Below are 25,874 nucleotides of genomic sequence, written 5' to 3'. Positions count from 1 at the left end.
TTGGCGAGAGCGCAGGGAAGCAAGAGGAGAGGAAGATCCCAGGCTGGGAAGCCAAGCCATTTTGTTTTTGGTCGACATCTCTCCATAGCTTTTTTTTTGGTTTGTTTTTTTTTTTTTTTTTTTTTTTGTGCGCGCTTCCTCGAAGACCCGGCCCCGGGCGAGGAGGAGGAGGAGGTGGAGGCACAACGCATGAGCGGCGGCGGCGGCGCCCGGGGAGGGGGGATCGCTCGGGCACCCGCGGGGACTTTGCAGCAGCGCCCTATGGAGAGGCAGCGGGCAGCGGGGCAGTGCTGAGGGGTGAGCGGCGGGCAGCATCTCCCGCCGCTGCGACGGGGGTGGGGGGCGGGCGGGGAGGGGAAACCTTTGTTTTGGGGCCCGGGGGGGTGGGGTGGGGTGCTCTAGGGAGCGGGGATGAGTCTAGTGGGCGGCTTCCCCCACCACCCGGTGGTGCACCATGAGGGCTACCCTTTCGCTGCCGCCGCCGCTGCCGCTGCCGCCGCCGCCACCCGCTGTGGCCACGAGGAGAACCCCTACTTCCACGGCTGGCTCATCAGCAGCCACCCGGAGATGTCCCCCCCCGACTACAGCATGGCTCTGTCCTACAGCCCTGAGTACGCCAACGGGGCGCCGGGCATGGACCACTCCCATTACGGGGGGGTGCCTCCCGGGAACGGCCCGCCCGGGCTCGGGGGGCCCCGGCCGGTGAAACGCAGGGGCACGGCGAACCGCAAGGAGCGGCGCAGGACTCAGAGCATCAACAGCGCCTTCGCGGAGCTGAGGGAGTGCATCCCCAACGTGCCCGCCGACACCAAGCTCTCCAAGATCAAAACCCTCCGTCTGGCCACCAGCTACATCGCCTACCTCATGGACCTGCTGGCGAAGGACGACCAGAACGGGGAGGCGGAGGCTTTCAAGGCTGAGATCAAGAAGACAGACGTGAAGGAGGAGAAGAGGAAGAAAGAGCTGGTCAGTGCTTCGGAACGGGACGGGGCGGGACGGGGCGGGGGAGCCGCGGAGGGGAGGCTGCTCGGTCGCCCGCCGGTGCCCCATCCGAGCCCACCCGGCGCCTCGCTGGCCAGAGTCGCCGGGGGATGTCCATAGGGGACACCTCGGTCCCACCGGTCCCTGGCCGTAGCTGCGGGCCAAAAGCGGGACAGTGCACAGCCGCGGGCGGCCGTCAGCGTCCGGATCCGACCCGGCGGCTGAGAGCAGCCGCGGGGAAAAGGCTGCCACATTAGGGGCCCCCGGGGAGGTTATTTCCCGGGCTGCTGCTTGTCCCGTATCCCAAACCGTGATCTCGCAGGAGGCAAGCCTCCGCTCTCTTAAAAAGAATATCTGGAGGCATGATTACCTGCTAAGCCCAGCCCAGCTTTAAACCCTCGGCAAGTACGAGGTTCGCAGCGAGAGGCTTTCCCGTCTCTGCACTCGGCGCTTCAACTTTTTTGATTTTTAGCGGGAGAGTCTGCTTAGGCGAGGCAGCGCAAGCCCAATTTCGTGTAGGCCCCGTGGCGTGCTCGCGTGTGATTGATACCCGAATATATTCGTGGCCGCAAGTCCGATATTTTGCCCTGGTACATGCCGGTGCCCAGCTTCTGCCCGCAATCAGGGAGGGGATGGTTTAGGGGGGGCCTTTCCGTAATCCCCGTGGATGACTGGCGCCTCTCAGCCTCCAGCCCTGCGCTCCGGCCGCGGCAGAGCAGCGGGGTGGCACGGAGCGGGAATCGGCCTCCGCCGGGGCCCGCGGGCGGTCGCGCACCACGCGAGGCTGCTCCCACGGGCGGCGGCTTCGCCCGCGGCGAGATCCCATGGAGGTCCCCGTTATGTCTCTTGAAGCCCGCAGGCCTCGATGAGCTCGAGTCTCCTCGTAGTTTTCGAACTCGAAGCAAAGCAGATGCGACTTAGAAAGTGGAGGAATATGTCTAACCTTTTTTTCTCTCCTCTCCCCCTTCTGTTTCTCTCTCTCCCCTCGCATCCTGTCTCCCCAGAACGAAATCTTGAAAAGCACAGTTAGCAGCAACGATAAGAAAACCAAAGGGAGGACTGGCTGGCCGCAGCATGTCTGGGCTTTGGAGCTCAAGCAGTGAGCACGGCAGGACTGGAGGAGCCGTCCTCTTAGTCTCGGTAGTGAGCTCTTCTCTGAGGACTCTTTGTATTTGGAATCATCCAGTTTATTTATGTGCAATTTCTCCCCCAACCCCCCAAAATGTGGATATTTGAAGGAGAGGGAAAAAGCATTCCATATATGAAGAGGAAACTCCAGCTTGGTAAGGGGTAATGTCTCTAAATGTTTTGTGAATGTTATTTGCTCTGTATAAAACACGTGGGGAAAACAGAATCATAGAGAAGGAAAAAAATCCCTCCCTGGCATTAGTGTGTATGTGAAGTGTATCTTTAATACTTGGCCTTTTGGATATAAATATTCATGGGATTATAAAGCTATATTTCAACAGAAGCAGTTGCACCAATGTTTCGATTGACTCGGTATTTAGTGTTGTAATTTTGTTGTGGTCGTTCGGTATTTGAAGATGTTTTCAACAGTTATTGGTTATGTGCACTTCCGTCCGTAAGGGAAAAAGTGGAATCTAATTAATATTGAAGGTGTAAACGTTGTAAGTACTCAATAAACCACTGTGTGTGTTTTTTACAAAACAAAAGAAAAAAAAAAAGAAAAAGGAGAAAAAGAAAATCCAAATCTTTTTATGTTTTATACCTCAAAATGTTTTGAATAACAGCGTTGTTTATGGCTTTTTTTTCATAATATTTAAAATATTCGGAAGTAAACTAAATTATAAAGATGGCTCCTAATTTTATTTTTAAACAAGTGACTGAATGAAAGGAGGGGTAGAGGGAGGGAGTAATCTCTCAGCCCTGTGAGTGTTGAACAGAAACCGGCAGTTCAGCTGAACAGGAATTCCTTGTGGTGGTGTTCTCCATGCAGGAGACCTACTGCGAACGGGAAATGGACAAGGGTGCAAACCCCGGGCGGGTCAGGAATAGCAGAGATGCGCGGTTTTCGTGCTGCCGGAGCCCGGGCCGCGGCGGTGCCAGGCGCGGACCCGGAGCGGGGGCGGCTTCCCGGAGAGGGGCCGGAGGCAGGCGAGGGAGGCTGGTGAGCTTTGTTCAGAGTGATTATGTAGTAGGTAATTTTACGTCAAGGAAGAAAGAGTGAACAAGGCAAGGGATTTGCGGGGGGGGTGGGAAGGGTGTGCTGTAGGGAATATGTAAGATTTACAATGAGCTACGGTGAACTTAATATTAGCTTTGTGGTTCCTAAAACTCTCCTGGGTTGCACGTTTCCAGTACGCCACAGCGAGTATAATTATTTTTAACCTTTTTTATCCAGCTGCAAACTGCAGCAGCCCATGCTCTGGGTCTCTTTAGTACGTTCATTGCTTCCCCAGCAGGATCTCTCTTTCTTTATATATTTTGCCCCGTCTATCGACTCCTTTACAAGGGTCCCGGGGCCAGTCTGGTGACTTTTCTGCTCCCCAGTACCAGGGCGAGCTGCAAGACTTCAGTGCTGGGAAATGCGTGGCATCCTTCTGCATCGCAGGCGCGCAAGGAAAAAAAAATAAAGGAATTAAATTAAATTCACATAAGGAAGATGGTCTAGGTATTTCTTGTCCATTCCTGATTAAGGGAAAGGTTTTCCACCTTTTCCATAATAAAATTAGGGCTCGTATTTTGTACTTTTACTCCAATCATCTCAACTTAAACCAAGCTGGCTCTCTCTCCAGGTCCAGGGCTGCTTACCTGCCGGCCTTCCCATGTCACCGCGCCTAAGGAAGTGGTTCCCAACGAGACCCAGCAGTAAGCGTAGGTAGATGTGCAATTGCCCATAAAAAGATAAGGGAGCCCCTACGCCGTTTCGCCGCCCCTGCTGACAGTGGGAAGGTTGCGGGGTTACAACAACCAGACAAAAGTGATGTGCCCTCCCTCCCGTCGGGTCAGGCAGCTCGGCTCTGCTCTCCAGCATGGGTCTGTGTTTACAGACACTTGCCTCTGTTTATAACACTTGGAGAGAAGAATCTGCCCCCTTGTTTGCTTTTCCTTGCCTATTAGTTGCGCAGCTGATGAACCGGAGCTTCTCGCACTCTGGGTTCCCTGCTCAAACAATTTTTTTTTTTTTTATAGCGGTACAGGAAAAAATAAAAGGGGTGAGGGGTGGCTGCGAGTGCTGCGGTGCTGCACATCATGGGCAGGCTCTCTGCAGATTCCCTCAACCGAGTCATCGGGTTGCAATTCCCCCCCGCGTGATGCGCGGTAGAGCTGGCGGGCGGCTCCGATATCCAGTCTCCAAATAGCCTGTCCAATATTTCCCCATGAATAATTTTCCGGTTTTGTAGAGTCAGTTTATCAGAACTGGGACCCCCTCTGAATCCGCTAAGGAGGATCTCTTTTAATTGCTCACTAATGAGGATGTTGCTATTTTCTCAGGAGCAGCCATTCCTGCAGCTAAATCACAGGAGCCCTAGACAGGCCGGAGCCGACAAAAATGTAGGTTTTGACGTTAAAAGCTAAATGGGGAAGCAGAAGGTAAATTGATGGTAGATGGGGATGTCAGTGCCCTGGCCTCAGCTCTCCGCCGGCGGAGCCAAGGCCTGATAACAGCAGAGCGCTGCGCTCTGCATCCTGCCCGCACCCGGGGGCATCGGCATCCCGTCGACCTGTCCGGTAATTCCTCGGGGCCAAAATATTTTTGGGAGCTTTTACCGAGGTTAAAGGCACGAAGGAGGAGGCATAGCAGCCTTTCCCACTCTGCAACATTTCTCTGTGGATGCAGGGAGGAAGAGAGAAGGGAGGGCAGGGGGCCGGGGGAGAGCAGCCGGGTCGCTGAAGCCCCTGTCCCCTGATTGACTTACAGACCCGTGTCTTAGGCTCGTCGCCTCGTTTCGTGGCTGGGGGAGCGAGACTCTCCGCTCCCTCTCAAGAGAACATAGCATTTTAATTTTTTTTCTGCCCTTGAAAAGGAAGAGTGACAAAACTCCTCCGGGTGACGTCCCTCCTCCCCTTCTCTCCCAGGGAGCGGCCCCTCGGTTCCCCGGGGTGTGGGCCCGGCTGCAGGCCCGAAACAGCACGGTTGCCCTCTTGCAGGGAGGCGAGGACCTCCCCAGTGGCTCCGTGTCCCCCGGGGGCCCCGAGGCAGACAGCAGCGTGGAATTTTAGAGCTCGTCCGGGTTTTGGAAAGCAGGGACGCAGCGAGGGACCGGCTCTGTGCTCCTCTGCTGGCAGCGAGCCTATCGGCTGCTGGCAGTACTGAGTTTTGGGGGACCCAGCAACATGCGGGACCTCATTGCTATCGGATGTGTATGCCATACCTGCACTCCTGCAAGCAAAAGAGAAAAAATGTGGTGGGGCTTTTTTTCCTTCGTTTTGCTTTATGTTGTGGTCTGGGTTTTTTTTTTTTTTACATATACTCCCCTTCTCCCCCGTGGTTCCCAGGACCTCTTCTTTGCCTCAAAAGATTATTGCAATAATTATTTCTAGTTTGATATCGTTGTCAAAGAGCTGCAACGGGGCCTCTCGGCCAAGCCAAAGACACCTCTAGAACAAGCGCCGGGCCATACGCGGGCAAATTCGCGGGATATAAAACAGTACTAGGGGATGCCGTGGAGACAGCATGAACTTGAAAGGAGGGCAGGGAGATGGGGAGAGAAGGTTAATAATAAAACCCCTAAGCAAAATATCCTCCTTTTGCGCTTGGAAACCTAACCTTAATCCTCCTTTTTCACACGTACTCGCCCAGCGACTCACAAATACACCCAGAAGAAATCTCCAAGTAGCGACGGGAAGGAAACGCATTCCGCACGCCTACAGACATAATCCCCTCTGCTGTAACGAGGGGCTTATCAATGTTTTATATATTTTTAATTTGGGGGTTTTTTTTCCTGCGGGCCATGAAATATGTGCCTTTGCAAACCAGTTCCCATCTTTTCTATTTCTAATTAGCCAATTACTGTTCAGCTGTTTCAGCTTGTCACATACAACGGAGCGTAAAGCAGAGTTGTTATCTGAATTATATATTCACATAAATTCTAGCAAAGCCGGGTGATGCGCGGGGCCAGCGGATTTCGGAGGTTCCCTGTGCCTGCCTCTTCCCCTCCCAAACCAGCGCAGTGTGTGTCTCCCTCTTCCTCAGTTTTCCCTCCCCCCAATCCCATTTTCCTCCAGAAATACCATTGCTTTGATGATGCGATTTTAGAGCATTGATTACAAATTTATTCTCAGACACTATATAAGTCTTTATATCTGCTATTAGAGACATCTGGGAATGATTAGAGCCGTCCCTCCCCCGGCTCTGCTGCCTCTATCTTGCAGCGAGGAGCTAGAGACATGTTGACGTCAGATCAGACGGCTCGGAGCCATCCTGCTCTCCACTTGGGTGTAATCACAGCGACGCTTTCCAAGCTCCGGCCCGGCCGTGGCCGCCAGCTGGGATGCGGGTGCAGTGGGACGCGGCACTCCAGCCCCGGGGCTCCTCGGCACGGCCCGGTTTTGAACCCCGAAGGCTCCGGCTCCTCTGAGTTTGCCGCCGAGGTTGTTTGCTTATTTGTCTGTTTGGGACTTTGAGAAAGCAAAAGCGGCGCATTCCGCGGGAGGGGTTACTCCCCCCACCCACCCCGCTCCCCCCAGCCCCCGGCCCAGCGCTTGCTTTATCTCAGCCCGATTTCTCCCGGCGCATTCGCCCACAGCGCTGTCTTCCAAAATAAATATCGAGCCAGGCAGATTTCCACCTTATGTCTTGGCAGGGAGAAATTAGCCAAACAAAGTGCAACGCTTACACGCGGGCAGTCGCAGGCTCGCCGACACCCCGTTATCCAAAGTGGTAGCCAGGTTTAGAACGAGCCGGGAGAGTTGGAGGCCGCTCTAAAACCAGACGATTCCCTACCCAAACGGCAGTGCTGCTGGCAAGGAGATGGCTTTGCACCTGCTATTAAATCCTAATGAATCGCCTCTAATTGAGAGCTGGGGCTGGCTGACGGTAACGCTGAACAGCCAGCGTGGAAGCCTTAGCTCAGCGGGACCCAAGACCACGTTTGATGCGCTTATTTTGACAAACTTCTTACTTTACGATTTTTTATGTTTCGTATCACTCTATTTTTTTCTCCCAAGGAGATAAAAAAAGTAATAATTGAATAAATACAACTTAAGCCTCCACTGGCTGTTCGCAGTCTTGGACGGCTGACACTTGTCCAGCTGTACATTACAATCAGTGCTACTACCAGGAAGGAGGGACGGGGGGGGGGTGGATGAGAAAGCTGTTGATCTCGTCTCCAGAGGAAAAAGATAATGTTAGACAATTTATCTGAAGGATTAAATTCTCGCGGTAAAACATGCTTGCCAGGAGGAGGGAGAAAAGAAAAACAAAGCCCCGTGTGACCCTAAAAATAATTTTTAAAATACTTCTATTTCTTTATTCCAGCAGAATAAAATAAAATAAACCCCCTAAGATACCGCAACGCTCCTCTGTGTCTATCTGTAATCTCCAAAGGAAAAGGAACATTTCCTTTCTAAATCAGTGCAAACGGTATGCTGTGAGCTCGGCTTCCCACCACAGCCACCGACCCAGGGGGTCGGGAGAGAGTAAGCGAATTTAAAAAAAATTGTTAAAGAAAAAAAAAAAAAAAAGCTGCGAAACAAGCCCTAACCGAAAAAAAATCCCAGCAAAATCCTATTTCTGCCTTTTATGGGAGACCTCTGACTGGTGACGGCTCTGTGGCAGGGGAGTCCCCGGGGACTCCCCTGTCCTGAGGCTGGAGCCGCCTCCCCACCGACAGAGGCCGTGCGGATCCTGGCGGAGAGCGGCCCGTACCCTGCGGACTGCCTGGGCAAGGCGCAGGGCTCTGCAAGCCGCAGGGCTGGGGCCGAGGGCCCGCTGCCCCTGGAGTGGCCTTCTGGGAACAGCAGTAATGTGTTAGCGAAACAATGGGGATCAGCGGGCCCGCATCTCGGAGCCCTTCATTTGCTAACCGTGGAGGCTGTTCAAAGCAGAAACAAGCCCCTGCGTTGCCCAAAGGACTCGGGAGAAAAATGTACAATTCTATTTTGGTGCAGAGCAGTAGAATCGTTTTGCCGTCCGGTCTATTGAACAAACATGTGGGGGTAATAGAGAGGCCGACTCTCCTATAGGGGTCCCTATTTGTATGCCATATGTGGATTTAGGCTGCAACAGCTGCGTATAATGAACTTCTTAAAAAGATAAATACGTGTGCAAACCCAGAGAAGTTTTCTAAAACTGGCCTAAAAGATAATGAAGTGCTCTGCCAGAGAATACAGGAGGCGGAAGAGATTTCAAAAAAATAATAATATTAGGTGCTCCCCCGACAAGCCTCTAGCCTTCGCAAAGTTGCTGGCAGCGCTGCCCAAAGGAGGACCCCGGCAGCTGGGGGTGTGCAGGAGGCCGGGGACGCCCGGGGGTCGGGCGGCGATGGGGGGAGGTGATGTCTGGAGCGGTCTGGCAGGGGCGAGCCGAAGCACACGGCTTGGCCTTGACTACCTCTCTCCCAAATCTGGTTTTCATAGAGCGGCGCAGTAATTACCTAAAGCCATAACTGTCTCCGAAATTATTCATTAAAGTCATTCCCGAGAATCTCGCGGCGCGAGAGCCTACATTTATGGCTTTTGCGCCCTCAGAGCATGACATCGCCTCTCGCCTTGCGTCCTCGGCGGCCGAGCGTTCAGCATCGCGGAGAGGAAGGGGGAGACAGGGTTGCTCTCTCTTGCCTTCCTCTCGGTGTATTTATTTGCGGGGGCTCAGGTTGCTTTCCCCCTTTTGGCGAAGGAGTGCGGTGCAAGCCGGCAGATACCTTGGGAGCGAGGAGGGTATTTTGGGGAGTTGCAGTGTTGTGCGGAAGATCATGTCTGTGCCCTGTGGTGCTGTCAGCGGTGACAGATCCCAGATGCAGTCGCTACTGTATGGCAGATTGAGTTTCTCAGCAGAAAACTCTCTCCCTCCCTCCCAAACGTCTTCAAAAACCTTCTCCAGATACTGCGGGTCACTTCGGCTCAAACGGGGAGAGAAAGGGGGGAAAAAAGGCTTTTCCTCTCTCCTCCCTCTCTCTTCCTCTCGCCGGATCTCTCTGGGGTGCGCGAGGGGCCATGCCATGCCCTTGTGCACCCGGGGGCCCTCTCACCCTCGTCCTGCTGAGAACCCGTCGCCGAACACGGGGACCGTGGTCCAGGTAAGCGGGGGGCGGCGGGGAGCGGGGCCGAGGCCGAACTGATCCCCAGAGCCGGTCCCTCCTCTGCCGGTCGGATCTCGCTGCCTGAAAGGAGCTGCCCGAAGCTGGGTGGCTGAGGTGTCCCCTTGTCCCAGACGCGGGGACAGGGTGGGAATGGGGAGACAAGACAAGACCCCTCGCCGTGCCCCGCCCGCTGCGGCGGGAGGCAGCACTCGGATCCGCCCAAAGCCCCCGAGCCGGAGGGGCTCGGGCTACCGGGGATGGTAACGAAGCGGCGTGAATCTGGGAACATTAAACGGGGGACGGGAGGAAGAGAGGGAGGAGTAGAGGAAGGGTAGCCGGCGGGCGCTGGGAGCACACCCGGCCGGCTAGCCCGGAGCCAGGAGGACGGGCCGACTGCAAACCCGCAGGGGCCGGCAGCTGCTGTCCGGTAAGCGGCGGAGGTAGGGAGATCCCCCCTCTTCCCTCCTCCCAGCTTTTTTTCACCTCTTCACGTAAATGCAAGAGGCTTGTGTTTTAACAGCTCTGGAAAGTCATCCTCCTCTTCGAGACATATAATGAATTTCAACATTCCTGTCCTCCCACCTCCCTAAAATATTGATGCCCCCCGACTGCCAAAATCAGAAGCCAATCGGCTGTAGTGTCTCCTCCTGGAGCTCTTCTCCCCCTCCGCGCAAATGGGTGATGTTTGAGGGCTCGTTGTGGACCGTGATTGTGTAGCCCTCTCCTCCCCGCCTTAGAGGAGCAATGTCCATGCAATGTATGGCACCAAGGAGGACTCCCGTCCGTGGATGAGTCCTCAAAACACTTTGCAGGACTGCGGGGAAGGTCCGCTGCTCCCGACGGGCGATTTGGCGTGGCAGCCCTGGGGTCGGAGTAACCCCATGTGAAGTGCCCCGGACCTCGTTCCCCGAAATTTCCCTCTGGATAGATGCAACCTCATTCTGTTCATGCCTCTTGGAAACGGTTTCAACTAACCCCTCTCTCGGTCTTTCCTTCCCCAAATGAATCTAAAGGCTTTCATTCAACTGCTTGCCTACCTCCTCCCCCCCGTTTGTCTTTTTTTTTTTTGGTCTTTTTTTTTTTTTTAAGGCAACTCTTGCCTTTAGCAGAAGTATAATTGTGACCCTGCCTGATCCACAGAGCCTCCTGTTGGGAGCAGTTAGCTGTGGTTACATTAGGCCAAAGGACCTCCCAAGTGGCGGTGGCCTGGGTGTCATAGGAAGGGACTCTGCACATTGTCCATTCTTTCTCATCAAAGTCCCAGGCACCGTGGAGCCAACAGTTTGGTGAAGAAGGAAAATAGTAAACAAGCCTTTCCCCTCCCTTCCCAATCCAACAGCCCTGAGATCTTCCTGGGATGCAGAAAAGGGAACAAACTTTTTCATAACTTCAGCTCTACGGTGTGATTTACATTTCCGGCTGCTCTGTCAGAGTGGCAGTAATTTACAGCCTGATAAAAAACACTTTTACAACACCAGAACATGTTCAAGTGGTGGCTTACTATGCAAATTTTTTTTTTTTAAATACGACACAGGCAAAAAAAAAAGTTCGGTTTCCTGCCTTTTTCCACCGTGATTGTTTGAAGAGTCAAATGGGTTGAAGTTATAGTGTAGGCAAAAGAAAAAAAAAGGAAAAAGAAGAAAAAGTAGGAGCTGGCTGAAGAAAACAGGCATGAAGTAAATCCTGGGCTTTTTTTTTATATGCTGTGTGTTATACGTCCACGTTTCTCCTATTTCTCTAAGGTTTTCATTGAACGGATACTTCTATTATCGTGCTCTCTGGCCAAACCCTGTTAGTCTTGCCCCAGGGATTGCTTTCATTTAGCCAAGTAGCTATTGTGTTTAAACAATTTCTTTCCTTTAATAATTCATTTCTTCTCCGGAGTCTGAAGTCGAGTGGGTCTGGTAGCGTTTATGAAAGGGGGAGCATCTTTTATTCAGTTCTAATACCGGGGTAATAGCGTTATCCCTTCTTGAGGAGCATCCAGCTTGTTCCAGCCAGGCTTCTTCACTAGGCTAGGGCAGGACGGGTCTGGTAACTAATGTACAACATCCCTATCCTGGTAGGAACGATAAAGTTTAGTAAATTACAAATATGTGAATTTGGCAGACAGTTAGGGATGAAAATGATCAAACGATTAAAAAAAAAAAAAAAGGAAAAAAAAAAAAGGCAAGCAATGAATAAACCACATGTAGCAGTTGCTGCTTTCATGACTTTGGTAATTATTTACACCTGAATCATAGTTTTCTCCAGCCACGGTTTCAAAAGTAAACCTTTAAAGAATTTAATTATTTCCAGTTTTCGGCAAAAGAGATGGAAAAAAAAAAAGTATGTTAGTGAGCAACTGCTGTCTCCCGAGCTCTCATAAAAGGCCTTATGTACATTTTCATCCCAAAGACACAAGCAGCCCTTCCGCGTCCCCCCCTCCCTCCATACAGGAGCGCTCACTGTCATCTGTGCACGTATTTACGGTCTAATGAGAGAGTCCTGAGGCTCACATGGGACGGTGCCGCTGCATATATATGTATGTGAATATATATATATATACACACATACATTTGCCTCTGTGTGTGCGTTCAGTCGAGGCGCGGTATTGGAGCCTTGTGTGGGTGAACTCCCTGGCTCCTTCCTTCGGCTCTATAATAGCTCTGTTATTTTTACTAAACGATCAGGATGGCTCTACGTGACCCTTCGTCATTTAAAAACCATTTTCTATCATTGCACGTGTGCCGGGGGGGGGGAGGGGGGGGAAGGGGGGTAGGGGGATGGATGGGGAGGGGGAAGGAATCGACAAGTCATTGAGAATAACCGGGAAAGCCTGTGATGTATAGCACGTTTTATCTTTATTTAGGCAACACGTCGTTCGCAGGATGGCCTGGGTTTCCATGCACGACAAGGGCATGAAGCACATCCATCCGCGGGGAGGTGCAGGCAGGCTCGGGGAGCTGCTGTAGCCGGGGCACGGCTGGGCGAGCGTAGGGGCAGGGCACCCTCTCGTCACCCTGCTGCCGTTTCCTGCGAGTGAATTCCGCACTTTCTGGGGAAATTAAAAAAAAAAGAAAAAAAAAAAAAAGGGCGGCTCTCCGTCGCCGGAGCTCCGCGGCCGCACTGGCCGGGGCGTGTGCGGTGGCCGCGGGCAGCAACCCAGGGGCTGGGACCCCCTGTCTTCGCCGGAGCCCCCCCTGCCATGGGTACTGCGGTGATCTGCCAGCTGCGAGTACTTTCAGTATTTCACTGCTCCCTCTCCTTGAATCCACCGCACTTCCCGCGTCGGGGCTGCCTTGGCATCTTTCGTACAGCATCCTGGTGTGCACTGTATCCTGGGGCCAGGCTGAGATTTAAAGGGCTCTGAAAAAGGCAGTTTGCCTTCAGGAAACCCGTTCTGGCTTGACTCTGGTGGGAGTCCCGAGGCTGAAAGGGAGGGGAGACAAACCCGTGGTTTGGAGCGCAGGCTTCTGCAGGCGGGGGTGTGCCCCTTCCCCGCGCACCGCGGCCGGGGCAGGGAGTGCCGGACAATGCCCTGGCGGGAGTTCCTCGGGCACATCCCACGCACAGCCCGCGGCGGGAGGAGGCGGTGGCCCGGGATCCCGGGGCTGCCCTCCTCCGAGCCCCTTCCCTCTGCCCTGCCCGTACCTGGCGCGGAGGGCATCTGCGCTCACCGAGCGGGGGGTGGGGGGGGTGTTAAACGAATGGAAAAATTATCCCCACACACAGTTTTTATATTTTCTGGAGCTTCCCCAAAACAAGCGGCAACCTAAAATCACTAGATCTGTGAGGATTTGACATGTACTCCCTCTCCCAGAGTAACACGCTGCTGGTGCATTAAGCAGAAGCTGTAGAAATACGTGGACATAAACATATATATGGGGGCATGGATTAAAAAGCTGTGCGTCACCTTGGATTAAGGGCTCACTCCTCAGGGTTTTTTTTGGTCACTAGCTCCTCCTCTGTAAGACAACTGTTAGAGATGGTGTTCCCCGAAGGACAACGAGTTCGGTTTTTTTAAAATTTATTTCCCACCCCACCCCCCCCCCCCCCCCGCTCTTGGCTGAGAAGAGGTAATATAGTGCTGGATACAGGGAGGCGAGAAGGGACAATAACTAACTGTAACTCATTTTCTAGAGGTATATCACCTCAAGCGTGTGCTTCATCATACTTTTTTATTTGTAATGACCGATCATTGTAATATATGTCCATAGTCTTACGTCATTCACAATGCCAGTACTCGCTCGTCTCTCTTATTTTTGAAAACAAAGGTATTTTTCACTTGTCCAACCCTAAGAAGACGTGCCCAAACGTAAGACTAAAAGCGTACATCTTAGTAAAAATCTCATTAAAAGCAACAAGAGAATAGAGATCGAAACATGATAAAGTCACATAATATATTCTGAGTGTAAGATGTATTAACACAGAAGATGTTTAAAACGGTAACATCTTTCTTTTGATTTTTCTTTTCTTTGTCTGTTTGTTCAAAGCCAAATGGTCATTTTAAGTAACGGTTTACACACACACACACGTGTGTGTGTGTATGTATATATGTATTTCCTTCTCCCCGAAGAGAGCTCTGACACCTGTTGTAAACCCTTAAATATAAGATCACACTGTAAGTGCTTCCTGCGATTTTTTTTTTTTTTTTTTTTTTTTTTTTTTTTTTTTTTGTGTTAAGCACTCTTCTCGGACAAAACAGCTACAGGAAAACTTTACTAAGTAAACGTCCTCGAAAATATCTTCTAGGTTGAATTAATTTTATGTTGGGACGAAAAACGTGCCGGTTCGGCCCGTGTTTCCCAAGCAGGGCACCTCCAAGGAGACTCCTGGCAACCTTTTCTCTATTTTATTGAATTCTATGGAAATTAGATTCTGAATCTTCTTTATATTTTGGCTTGCTGAGCAGTAGGACAAAAAGCATGGTAAAATTAAAAGAGCTTGCAGGAAGAGTCAGAAAAAGTACCATTTTCTCCTCTGCCTTCTTGGGTGCCCTTTCCTGGGGTTATCTGCACCCAGACCACCGAGTGGCCGCCTGCTGCTCCGCGGGGCTGCCGCGGCATCCGGGGGTGCAGCGGAGTGCCGGCTGCCCGCGGAGCTCCCGCTCACCTCCCGCGCACGGGCGGCGCGGCCCCCCCGCCCCCCGCCTGCAGCACCCAGTGGAGGGGGCGAAGCTGCCCTAATTATTTTCCCCGCAGATGTTGTCCTGGCATTTAAAGGGCTAAATCCCAACTTCCAGGCACACAGCTGGGGTATGTTGTATCCTATCAATTCATAACAAGGAGGCATTCTGGAAAGACTCGTAAGGATATTTATTTTAAAATGTGTGCTGAAAAGATATATGCTGGGGGGAGGAGGGACAGGGTTGGGCGTCTCGAGTTTTGTTTCTAAGCCAAAAAGGCACAGCTCGAGCTGTGAACAAATGGTTTCCAGAGAATAGTTCTTTTCTCTTTCTTTTCCCTGCAAGAAGTTTGTTTGAAGTTCCCGGAGTTTTTAATGTTAAATAATATTAATACCAAAATGAATACTTCGGGGCTTCTTGTTTTAATTTTGAAAAGCTGGCATGTGTGGGTTTCTTTCTTTCTGTCATTCTTTCTTGCTTGTGTTCTTGTTTTCTCTTGGTTTCTTGTTTTCTTTCCATTTCTTGTTTCTCCCCTCCTTCTTGTTTTCTTCTAGATTTTCCTCTTTATCTCTCGCTTTCTCCCCGTCTTGCTCTCCCACCCTCTCCTTCTTTTCCCTCTCTTTTCTCCTCTCTCTTTTACGCAAACCACCCCCCCCCCACCCCGCCCCCCCCTCCCCTCACCTTCACCCGCCCTTTTTTCCCCCCTTGTTTTTGGAAACTCCTTCTTTCAACTGGACTGTGTTCGGGATATTGTTGCTGGTAAAAGAAATAAATAACCCAATAAATAAAGCAGGCTTCTGTTATGACAAGTTCCAAGCCAGAGCAACATTTAATGAGTTAAAATAGCCCTTGAGGAAAACCAAACAACAACAACAAAAAAGACAAAAGCCTTTAACAGCAGGATCGCTGTCAGTTGTGGAGGTGTGGGACGGGGCGCAGGGCGCACCTCCCCCCCAGCAGCAGTCGGTGCCCCTGGCACCCCGGCGAACGTCGCGGTCACTGCTCCCGGGGAGAAGGGCTGGCAGGATCAGCCCTCAGGGTTAATCACCGGCAAACCCTCCGCAGAGCCGACAGCACCGGGAATGGGCAGCTCGGCAGGGCGCTGCGGTTCCCTCCTCGCCGCTGTTCTTTCTTTCATCTCTGCCAGCGTGTTAAAACTATTGCGAAAATAACGAGGGATCGTGTCAGCTCCTTGTGGAGGCTGAACGCTGCCTGATCACCTTCAACTCAACCGGGCGTTATCCCGGCGGCTCCTGCCACCCGCCCCTTCGCTGCTGCCTGGGTGGGCAGCGGTGGGAGCCTGGGACCGGTGTCCGCCGGCAGCCCCGCCGGGAACCCCGGGCCGGCATCCCTTAATGCGGGGCCAGCGTGCGAACAACGCCATCCCGCTGCCTCTGGGCGCATTCTTCCTTAGAAATGGAGAGGAAAAATTAAGAAATGTAGGTAGGGGGATTGTAGAGAATCAAAGTCTGAAGACGGTTTGCTCCTCTGCAGATCCTGGGAGGGATTTCATTCCGGCCGCGGGGAGCCCTCCCCAGCCGGGAGCGGAATGGATCTGCCTGCTCGGAGAGGGCCGGAGGAAGGAGGTGGTAGCCGCGCTGGGAGAGGTCTCGCTCTTCTAATCGCTTGCATGTGCCGGCGCCCTGACCAGCCCCACTCTGAGCAGCGGCAAATGCTGTAACAACTCGCGTGTCGTAAATTACAGAGACCTCACCCTGGCAGGGAAATACCGGGGAGGCGCCCGGTTTGTCTGCAGCTCTGGAAGGCACGGGAGGAACCGGCCTTGCAGCTTCCCTCACTTCCCTTTTCCCTGTCTCCCCGTCAGCGGACTCCTTCACGGAGGGTGATACCGCAATGACTCACTTGCACGTTTCGGTGTAAGGGAGTCTTTTTTTCTCACCCCCCCACCCCCCCCCTTTTTTTTTTTCTTTTTTTTTTTTTTTTTTTTTAAGTTGTTAACTCCCGTTTATGATAGAAATGTTACTCTCTGCGTTTTGTTTCGTTCTGGCTGCCATTGGTTGGCCTGGGTTTAATCAGAAGGAAAAAATGCTCGCCACAAATGTAGCTATTGTTTGTCTGCAGAGACGGGGGCCGGGGGAGGAAGCAGAGAGAACGGGAGACCGTGTGTGACAGTGACGGTGGGACCAGCCACCCGTCTGATGAAGTCCTGGTCCTGTGCTCAGCCCTTCCGAAAACAGAGCTCCCTCTTTCCCCAACCTGCCCGCAGCAGTATGCAGGGCAGCCGGGGGCATGTTATCTCAGGAACATAATGCTAATAAATGTGCTCAGATGTTGGACATTCCCCTTGCCTCTTTTATAGGGTTTAGCTGGTGGTGCTTAATGGGCTGGGTCACCGGGACTGATGCTAGCAAGGTTATTAGGATTAAGTAACCTAATGAATCGTATGGCCATTAGCGGGCTTTGAAAGAAGGTAGTTTTCCCTGTAACCTGGTCTCCTGTCTCTTAACACGGGCAATTATTTTTAACTGTCCCTCAATCACAGGTTGGAGGGGAGCTTTTTTTTTTTTTTTTAATTTATTTGTTTAAAACCTCTCTCTGATGCTTAGAAATTGATTTCTCCACAGAAGGAGCCCGTCATTTTATCTCGGGGTTCCTCGGAACCGCAGAGCGAGCCAGACGCTGCAGCTGCTCCCGCCCTGCTCGGCGGAACAGCTGCCGCCGGTGCCTTTCCCCTCCGCTGGCCAAGTGCATCACTCGGGACGCGACTCCGGGAGTACTTGAGGAGGATTTGTATTTATTTTTTTCCCGAGAAGGGTTTTTCTTTTTGTATCTTTTGCCTAAGCCAGGTAAGCGATGAGGCGCTCGGTTCCCCCTCCAGCGGCTTGCCCCGCACCGCTCCCTACCGGGGAGCCCTTGAAGACTCCTTCCTGGCGGGGTTTCACCGCCCCGCACCCGGGTACCACCACCGGGCCCCGCCGGCCTCCGACCCAAGGGGCGGCGCTGGGCGAGCGGGGAGGCCGGGCGGCGACAGAGACAGGCCGGCAGCACCGGAGCCTGCAGCTGCCCGCTCTCCCCGGGGCAGCCGTGCTCAGGGCGAGCGCAGGTTACCAGAAGATAATTCTTGGCCATTCGCTGTCTTCTATGGCGAGGAGAAACAACAACATATTATTATTGTTATTGTTATTATCTTCATCATCAATGTCATTATCATTATCATCATCATCATCATTATTCTTGGCTTTTTGTCCCCGAGGTTTAAGATTTTTTTCCAAATCTCGATGTTTTCCCCCCTACCTCCCCCCCGCGAGAAGGTAGAGTGTGAAGGCGGACACAGGTTACATATCGTAATACTCCTTCGGGGAGGCTGGGCCAGCGGTGTGAATATCCGCTTTAATTAGATCAAGTGTTAACGGCTGATTCAGTTTGATCAGGTCTGAAATATTTGTACCGTGGTCATTTTTCGGACCGTTCACACTTAAAAAAACCCGGATGTACTAGTGAAAAATTAAAAAGAGGGAAAAAACCCGACAAGAAGTTTTTGGGAGAAGAGTCCTTTTGTCCGGGTGCCTCTGCGAGCCCGGCGGTGCTTACGCCGCTGAGCCGCTTGCGGCGGCGGGTCTGCGATGAAAGAACACAGGGGTGTGGGGCCGCGGCGGCTGGAGGCAGAGCAGGGCCCAGCCTCCGCTCCCGGAGCAAAAGAAGACGGGAAGACCTTGCCTGGCGAGGCCAGGGACCCTTCTGAAGAGCCACCACCGAGCGGCATGTCCCGCGCCCAGCGACATGGAGCTGGCAGGGTGACAGGGGTGAGCTGGCTGGTGGCAAAACGCGACGCCGTGTTTTCCACCTATAAAAGCTCTCCGTCAAGTCGCGAGGGGCATCGCACCTGCCGGGCTGTCTGGCTCCCAGCCGCCAGGAAGGGGCTCCTCGGGGGGCCCTGCGCCAGGAGCAGCGCAAGGTGTCCGCCAGTAGAGCAGAGGAAAGCTCCAGCCCGCCTGACTTGGAAAGAATCCACTTTCCCACAGCTTTTTCAATCCCCAATACTTTTCACACCCTGTTAGGAGTTAATACCGCCGAAACCGCTAAACGCTTCCATGCCTAAAGGTACGCCCCGCCAGGGGCTGCGCCTGGCGGTCCGCAGCCCCCGGGCAGGACGGGGAAGCGCCGCCAGCCCGCGGAAAGGGCTCGTTTCCCCGCTGGAAATTCCTCGGATGCTTCGTACTTAGGCTAACACACCGGGCTGACTTTCTTTGAAAGGGCTTGGGCGGGCAAGGGAGGGGAAGGATTCCCTGGATACCTTTTGGGGAAGAGCGGGGCGATACTGCCGGAGCCGCTCCAGCTCCCTGGGTAATATTTCAGATGCCAGTCTCTCGGCGTGGAGAGCTGGCTGGGGGTCAGCTATGCGGCCTGGGCCCTGCAACCAGCACCTTCGGGCGGCAGGGAAGCCACTAAAGGCTGAGGAGAGAGGGGGGGGGGGTGTGTGTATCAAAACCAGAAGGGATCTTGCCTGTAGCTGACGGACTAAATTTTTTCTTCTTTTTTTTTTTTCTTTTTTTTTGATGGGGGCTATTTTTCGAGTGTGGTTGAGCCTCGAACCTTTCAGCCACCGCCCGTCACGGTCGCCGGCAGCCGGTACCGCCCCGGCCCGCCCCAGCCGGCAGCCGGAGCCCCTGAGGCGGGCAGAGGGCAGCAGCCGCTCCTCTCCGGCGGTAGCTGACCTCGCCCCACGGCCTCCACTCATCCCGCAAGGCCAAGGGCAGGGAGAGGGCCTCTTTTTCCCTGAGCTCACAGGGACGATGCGATAACCGAACGCACACCGCAGGAAAGAGCCGATCGGGGGAGCGTTTCCCGTCCTATTTTCCCACTGAAGTAATGGCTGGAAAATGCCCGGTGACATTTCTTGCCACTCCTTTCCAAACCTCGAAACACCGTCCCCAGGAAAACCTCTCGACTGGGGTCTTCCCCGCTCGCAGCAAGAGTACTTGACTCCGAGAAGCACAAAATTCACCCAGAAAACCTAATTCTGCAATGTTCGGCCGTCAGGCCGGCTGTACCCAGCCTTCCAAGCAGTGGGACATGTAGGCTGTCATTCAGACCCTGAAGGGATTTGTTCGGCGTTATCTGTCTTCAGAAAACAAAGAACTTGGCCCCGGCGTAAAGTGAGAGCATCTCTGGAGTCCAGCGCTGCCGTGCTCCCCTCCAGCCCTCCAGGCACAGGGATGTGCTTCCTCTTGCACCCCTCAGCTCATAATTGACCTTTAATTTGCAATAATTCCGGGGAAGGTCGAGACACCAGGTCGGTGGGCACCAAGTGTGCGGGATATACCTTTAGATATACCGTCCCCAGCCCCCGGCGAATACTCTCAGCCTTGTAAGCTTAGCAGCATCCCTCAGCTCCGGGTTTTCTTTCCGTTCAAAACCCGTTAAAATCTTGTGGCGGGAAAGGGAAATCCATCGGTAATATGCACTTGGCGGAATTCTCCACAACCCTGATTTGGCTTTTCCCCTCACCGTCGGAAAATGCCCTGCGGGCTGGCTACGGAGTGTGCCGCACGGGGAGAAACTGCGGGTGCGGTGCCGGGGCAGCTCCCGAGGCACAGGCTCATTTCCAGGCGGGAATGAGAGGCTGATTCTCACGCGTGGGACGCGATTTCCCCTGCTTCCCTGTCCCTACCCAGGACACGCACAGTCCCCCAGGCCGGCTGCAGCCTCTTGCCACCGTTCCTGGGGCCGGCCCGGCGGGGCCTCACCCGGGTTACAGCTCAAGGGCTGTGCTCGTATAGTGGCCTGTCTCCCCCCTCTCCTTGCTTTCCCTGACGAGATGGGGCGGCCGGCACTCTCCCCGACGGCAGGAACGCCTCAGCGAGCCTCCCCATCGCCCGCTGGTCTCCAGCTCCCGGCGCCTCCCCGCGTCCACCCAGCCCGCTGCGCCTGGGGATCCGGGCGCTCCACGCTCTCGCCCATCTCAGCAGGGCGGATGTCCGTAGAGATAGGGCCACGTCCTCCCGTCACGTTCCTCAGGCCTTGCCAGGACTCTAAGTCCTGTCAAAACTGCGGGACCCGCGGTGGGGTGTACTGCTTAAGCCATGTAACCACTGCTCGGGTGTAACTGCCAAGGGTCTCTCCTCCCGGGCTGCTGCTGGCCGGAGCCCTGGGCTAGGGCTAAACCCTACCCTCCCCGACGACGAGAGCGTTTCATCTCCTTGGTAGCGTTTATTCAAATAGCACGTGGACTCCCAAGCCGAGAGCTAGGGGGACCTTCAGGGAAAGGATGCTCTTTGCAGATGCCAGACGAGGTTGAGAACATTGGGTCCCGAGCAGGACAGCGGCGGACACAGCAGCCGGGTGGCCAGGGCGGGCCTTTCCAGCAGCTGTGACCCGCGGGCAGCTGTCACCGCTCGCTGCCCGTGGCTGCCAACTCGCCGCCTTACGCGGGGCAGGTGGCAGGCGGCACCAGCGAGATGCAGGCTCCCGTATGACCCATTGCCCCCCCAGCCCCCGTCCCGCAGGGCACATTCGCTTTCCTGTTCCCCTTCCCGGGAGCGGGGAGGGGACTGTGCTGGCGCCCGCATCGAAGCGGTACAGGCAGGATGGGAAGGAACCGAGCCGCCCGAGGGGATGCTCGTGTTTAAAGCCGAATGTCGCACCCTCCCCACAGCTCAGAGAGCAGCGGCGGTGGGATCAAACACATCCCCCTTCCCACTCCCTGCCCCAGGTGCTTCGTGTTAAATTCATGTTAAATTATTACAGTCGAATATATATTAGATTGTTTTAGTTACATTTTTGAAGAACAGGGAGCTAGTCCCGCAATTTCCCTTCGTTTCATGCGCTTGCAAGCAAGAAACACAAACTGAGGACTATTTAAATATACATTTTACGTATTAAAAATACAAAATCATACACAAATATACGATATATACGTAACCACATATCTACATGTATGCATAAATGCAAGTGGGAACTTTACTGAAATACTCCGGTTTGCTGATACGGCAGGGTGGGACACGCGATATGGTGAGATAACAGTGTCCTTTGGATGTGGAGCTGGCGGAGGGGTCTGCCAGGGCTGAGCTGTGGCACCGCCCCCCGCCCCTGACCCCGTGGGAAATGGACAGGATTTCCCTGACGCTGCCCCGTGCTCGGGCGAGGTGGGGCAGTGAGGCACGAGTGCCTGGTTTGAGAGACAGCACGGGGTCACCTCCGGCGCTTCCCGGCAGAAAGCTGTCTATTTATCAGAGAAGGCAAGAGGTGTCTGGAGTTACGGGCAGAGACCAAAGCCCCCGCTCAGGCTTCAAGAAAAAATAAAGAAAGAAAGTTCGAAGGAGAGAGCTCCCAGCTGACAATAGGCAAACGGGATGAGATCTCTCCTCAGTGCACTGCCTAGAGGCGAGGCCGGTTTTCCTTCGTGTTCTTTTTTGCAAAACTTACTCAAGTGCCTCAAATTCGTTTCCAAAATCATCTTGGCACAGTCCACAGCTTTCAAAAACCTCCTTATAAAAGCACAGGCATTTGCCGATTTTTTTTTCCTTTTCTCCTATACCTGTGTGTTGCGGTGTACAAAAATCATGGATAAATGCATACGTCCATCCCTCCTTTAATAATGTTCTATGAAGGCACCGTGCAACATATCAGAAAAAATATTTCATTCACTTAGGTAAAAGAATAAAAGAAAGGAAAAAAAAAATCCAAACCCAAGGGAAAAAGAAGAGGAGAGGAGAGGGAGAGGGAGAGGGAGAGGGAGAGGGAGAGGGAGAGGAAGAGGGAGAGGAGAACCCCACCGTTTTGACTATTAATATTTTCCCGTCGGTGTCTTGCACGAAGAGCCGAGAGCGGGTACAGAGCAAGGCAGAGGGAGCTGCCGAGCCGCTGCAGCGAGGGAGCTGGAAGCTCAGAGCTGCTGAGCAGCGCTTCCTTTCCCCGGGAAGGTGGGGATTGCGTTTCAGGCCAGGTACGAGCAGGTACGAGGCCAAGCAGCAGCCAGGAGGGCTCCCCGCCGGGCACGGCTGCCTCCCCCTCTCTACCAGGAAGGCAGCAATTTGAGCCCGTGCTTCACTCGGGGAGGAAACAACGGCATTTGCAGCGAGAAACACAGCAAACTCCTAGTCATTAGAGAAAAAAAAAAAAAAGGCAAAAAAATTCCCCAAAATACTTTAAAAAACAACAACAGCCACAATAAAAAAGTAAAGAAAAAGAAGAAAAATACAAGAAGGGAAAAATTTAAAAAAGATGTTAAAAGAAAGAGAAATTTAAAAGGGAAATAAAAATAAAAGAGAAAAAAGGGAGTGAGAAAAAGGGTAAGAAAAATTATTTTAAAGGAAGGAAAAAACGTAAAAGGCTGCCTTGTGTGCCGGGGAAGGGTTGGATCCTCACCTGGGGCTGTAGGGTGTCATCTGTCACTGCGATCGGTGTGTGGGGCTGGCACTGTCTGTCCCAGCATGAGGATCTGGCCTCACGCCTTCCCACGAGCCAAACCCGACATCAAAGGGCACGCGATAGGCAATGTGGAGCACACATGGGAGGCTTGCAAGCCTCTTCTGTCAAAACGTGTTTCCTAGCGTTTTTCTGCCCTATCAGACCTGGCTCCCCAGCACCCTCACAGGACCATAGAGAAGCAGCAGGGACCTACAGAGATAAGCTGTGAATACGTACAGCATACATACAGCTTCTCTAAGTGGGCCTGGGCAGCTGCTGGTTTCCTTTTTTTCCTTCACGGGGATGCAGTGACTTGCAGCTGGTTAGTAGCCATTGTCATTCAGGGGTGGTTTTAATTAACTTTTTGGCCCTCTGGAGATTTAACTCATCTCCTGCTACTTTCCTGTACAAATTAGGTATCAACACAAAGTCCACTTCCAAACTCATCCCTTGCAATCAATATCTCACCTGCTTTGCATCTACATCACTCCAGCCAACATCTAGCTCAGCCAAACACAGCAAGTATCTCCACCTCAAGTCCAAGAACCTGATGGATATTCCTTTACCCCTGATTAATGACTGCATGTGACCTGCCCTGTGATCAGCCGAGGTCTGGAGTCACAGACATAGAGCCATCTGACATAGGTTGTAATGGGAAATGGAGACGGATTTTATGGCTCTGGACTGTTGGAGAGCAGATAGGAGACAGTAAATGGAATTAAGACCATTTGGTTCTGCATGAGGATTCAAAAAAATCTTATAAACACTAAAGGTGATAAATTCAATAAAGTTCTGATTTAGGAGGAAGCTGGGAATTTGTAACACATTTTAATGACTATTTCTATATATTTAAAAAAAAATTTTCATTCATTCACACCATGTTATATTGAGAGGTTACAAAAAAAAGAGCAATATGTTTGTGTGCATCAATGAACATACTGCAGTACACTACAATAAATGTTACATATGTATGTGTGTACTTACTTCTCATTGCCATAACAAATCTAGAAAAAAACCCTTAAGTTCTTGCAGAGGTTCCAAGACACAGCATTTAGAAAGAGCCACTGCAATCCTTCATACCGTCTACACCTAGGAAGCTCCTATTACTTAACTGGGATGCGAGCCCAGCTCACAAACAGAACAACACTGGGGACTGGGTGGAAATCTGGTGCTTAAATTTAGACTATCTTTTTCATATCATCGTGTCTTTACCAAGTAACTCCCCCGGCACCAGGAAAGCCACTAAGATGCCTGAAGTTCTGCTCCGCACATGCACTGAAGCCTTTTGGTCTTGACAGGGCTAAGTGCGTATCTTGCACCTAATCCCATCAGGATACGCAGACAAAGCATGTCTCCTCCCTGAAGGAGCCTGTTCTGGCAGTGCACATGTAACCCGTGCTCACACAAACAGATCTGCATGGAACACAGTGGCACCAGCAGCCCCATTTCTCAGAGCAGGTTGTTAGTCACGGAGGGACTGAAGGAGCTAGCAATGTCCATCTTCTTCATCTCTCTGCTTTAGGGAATTCACAGCCACGTTTCCCATAACCATGGTGGGTGTCTTACATAATATCAGGCATCCAAAGGATAGGGACAAAAAATAGTTATCTTTCTCTTGACGCTACTCTAATCTCCATATCATGATTGATGATTCAGTCCCTCTTCCCTTCTCCCTTCTCCTGTGGCAACACCAGAAGAGCTTCTACCCAGACATCAGTATACTGTTACAGAGAGTGGAAGGAGAAGTTTAACCCCCTAAGGAACTGAATAAGGTCCCCAGAGCCTCATATCTATATCTATATAAAAGTATTCTTCAGTTTCTGATTAAAAAGATTTATTTTCCACCACCCCAATGCAAGAAAAGACAAAGCCATTGAGCTGGGCAGACATTCCTTACAGACCTAGGCAATGCTGAGATATTTGCAGGAAAGTGATGGAAGATTTTGTTCCCAACGGAAAGAAGAAGGGAGGGTTTTAAGCCTCCTTTACGTCAGTCTGAAGCAGCCAATGCTTTGGAAAAGGTTGAAACTGGACTGCTTTCTTTGGGTTGCACAAAGTGGTGATGGACTTTTTGGTCCTGGGTAAGGACAGTGCGTAGCTGTGCCCATGTGGCTGGAAACACGTCTTCAAAAGCATCAGAGCAGGGTGTTACTTGCGGAGGCATCATTGGCATGAGCTAACTGCAGCTGGAGTGCCCAGGGAGTGCACACACATCAGACACCTGTCCTTGAGGACACATCCTGCAGGCTCTGTGCAGCCATCTCCTCTGCCACCCACAGATGTTGCCACGCCCTCACCATGGCCCCCTACCCTCCCTAGGTTCCTTCTTCAAAGCTCATGTTGCCCTTAACATTTGAGAAACAAAGTCATTCATGTTTAGTCTGGCCTCAGGTACAGTCTTTGTGGAGCCAGGCCAAACTCAGCTCAGGTGAGGGGGCCTTTGAATGTGCATCTGCATTGCTTGGAATGAAGGAACTCAAAGCACCAAGCACCTAATACTTGCCGAGGCTGCTTGAATATGGAGTAGAGCATAAGGTTCAAAAAGAACAACTTTTGAGAGATTTGAACCAAATCTTCCTTCTGTACATGTCAGTAGAGCCTGTCAAAGACACTTATTCCAATTAATATTTCAAGAACCCAGAGTTGGTGCTGAAACAGAAAACTTAGTGCCTTACAGTGGCAGCCAAACCTGGAATTCACATAGCTGCTAATAAGGGGAGGTTTTGGGAAGTACAATTTCTGGTAAGGAAAGGAAGTGGGGAAGTATGGTTCATGTGCCCAAGTCCTTAATCACCCCCTACCCCACCCCCATAAAAATAACCACATAATTTATAATCATTCATAGCAGTTGGAATTGTCCTGACTTTCAAAAGACTTTTTTCATTAGACAACCCTTTATTCCTTGGAAAGCATATTATTGATCTTAATATGCAGAAAATGCCATAGCCAGCAACTCAGAATGTCAGTGCCATTTTTGCTAAACAATGAGAATTGATGAGGTTTGGCAAGACATTAAAATATTTAACACTATAACTCTGAGAAGCCTTTTATGTGTTTGTACTAATAGGAAAATCTTTTAACAGGAAAAATATTTTTCTCTGCTCCACTAAAAACTCCAGTGAGGGCCGATTCTGTTTGCATTAAACCCAATGGGAGGCTTGTTACTGACTTCAAAGTCAGTTCCAAGAGGAATTTCAGTTTGGAAAATCATG

At 52.1% G+C, this 25,874-nt stretch overlaps 1 protein-coding gene across 1 annotated transcript; it reads left to right on the top strand.

Moving 5' to 3' along the window:
• Positions 1–411: 411 nt before the first annotated feature.
• On the top strand, positions 412–2,084 carry HAND2 (heart and neural crest derivatives expressed 2; the record flags this gene model as incomplete). Its single annotated transcript, XM_082281436.1, has 2 exons — positions 412–966; positions 1,986–2,084. The coding sequence occupies 2 exons, from the start codon at positions 412–414 to the stop codon at positions 2,082–2,084; spliced, it is 654 nt and encodes a 217-aa protein (XP_082137562.1).
• Between the last annotated feature and the right edge of the window lie 23,790 nt (positions 2,085–25,874).

Source organism: Coloeus monedula (assembly GCF_965178545.1).
Source record: "Coloeus monedula genome assembly, chromosome: 5".
NCBI classification, from domain to species: Eukaryota; Metazoa; Chordata; class Aves; order Passeriformes; family Corvidae; genus Coloeus; species Coloeus monedula.
This window is presented reverse-complemented; position numbering and strand designations above follow the sequence as displayed.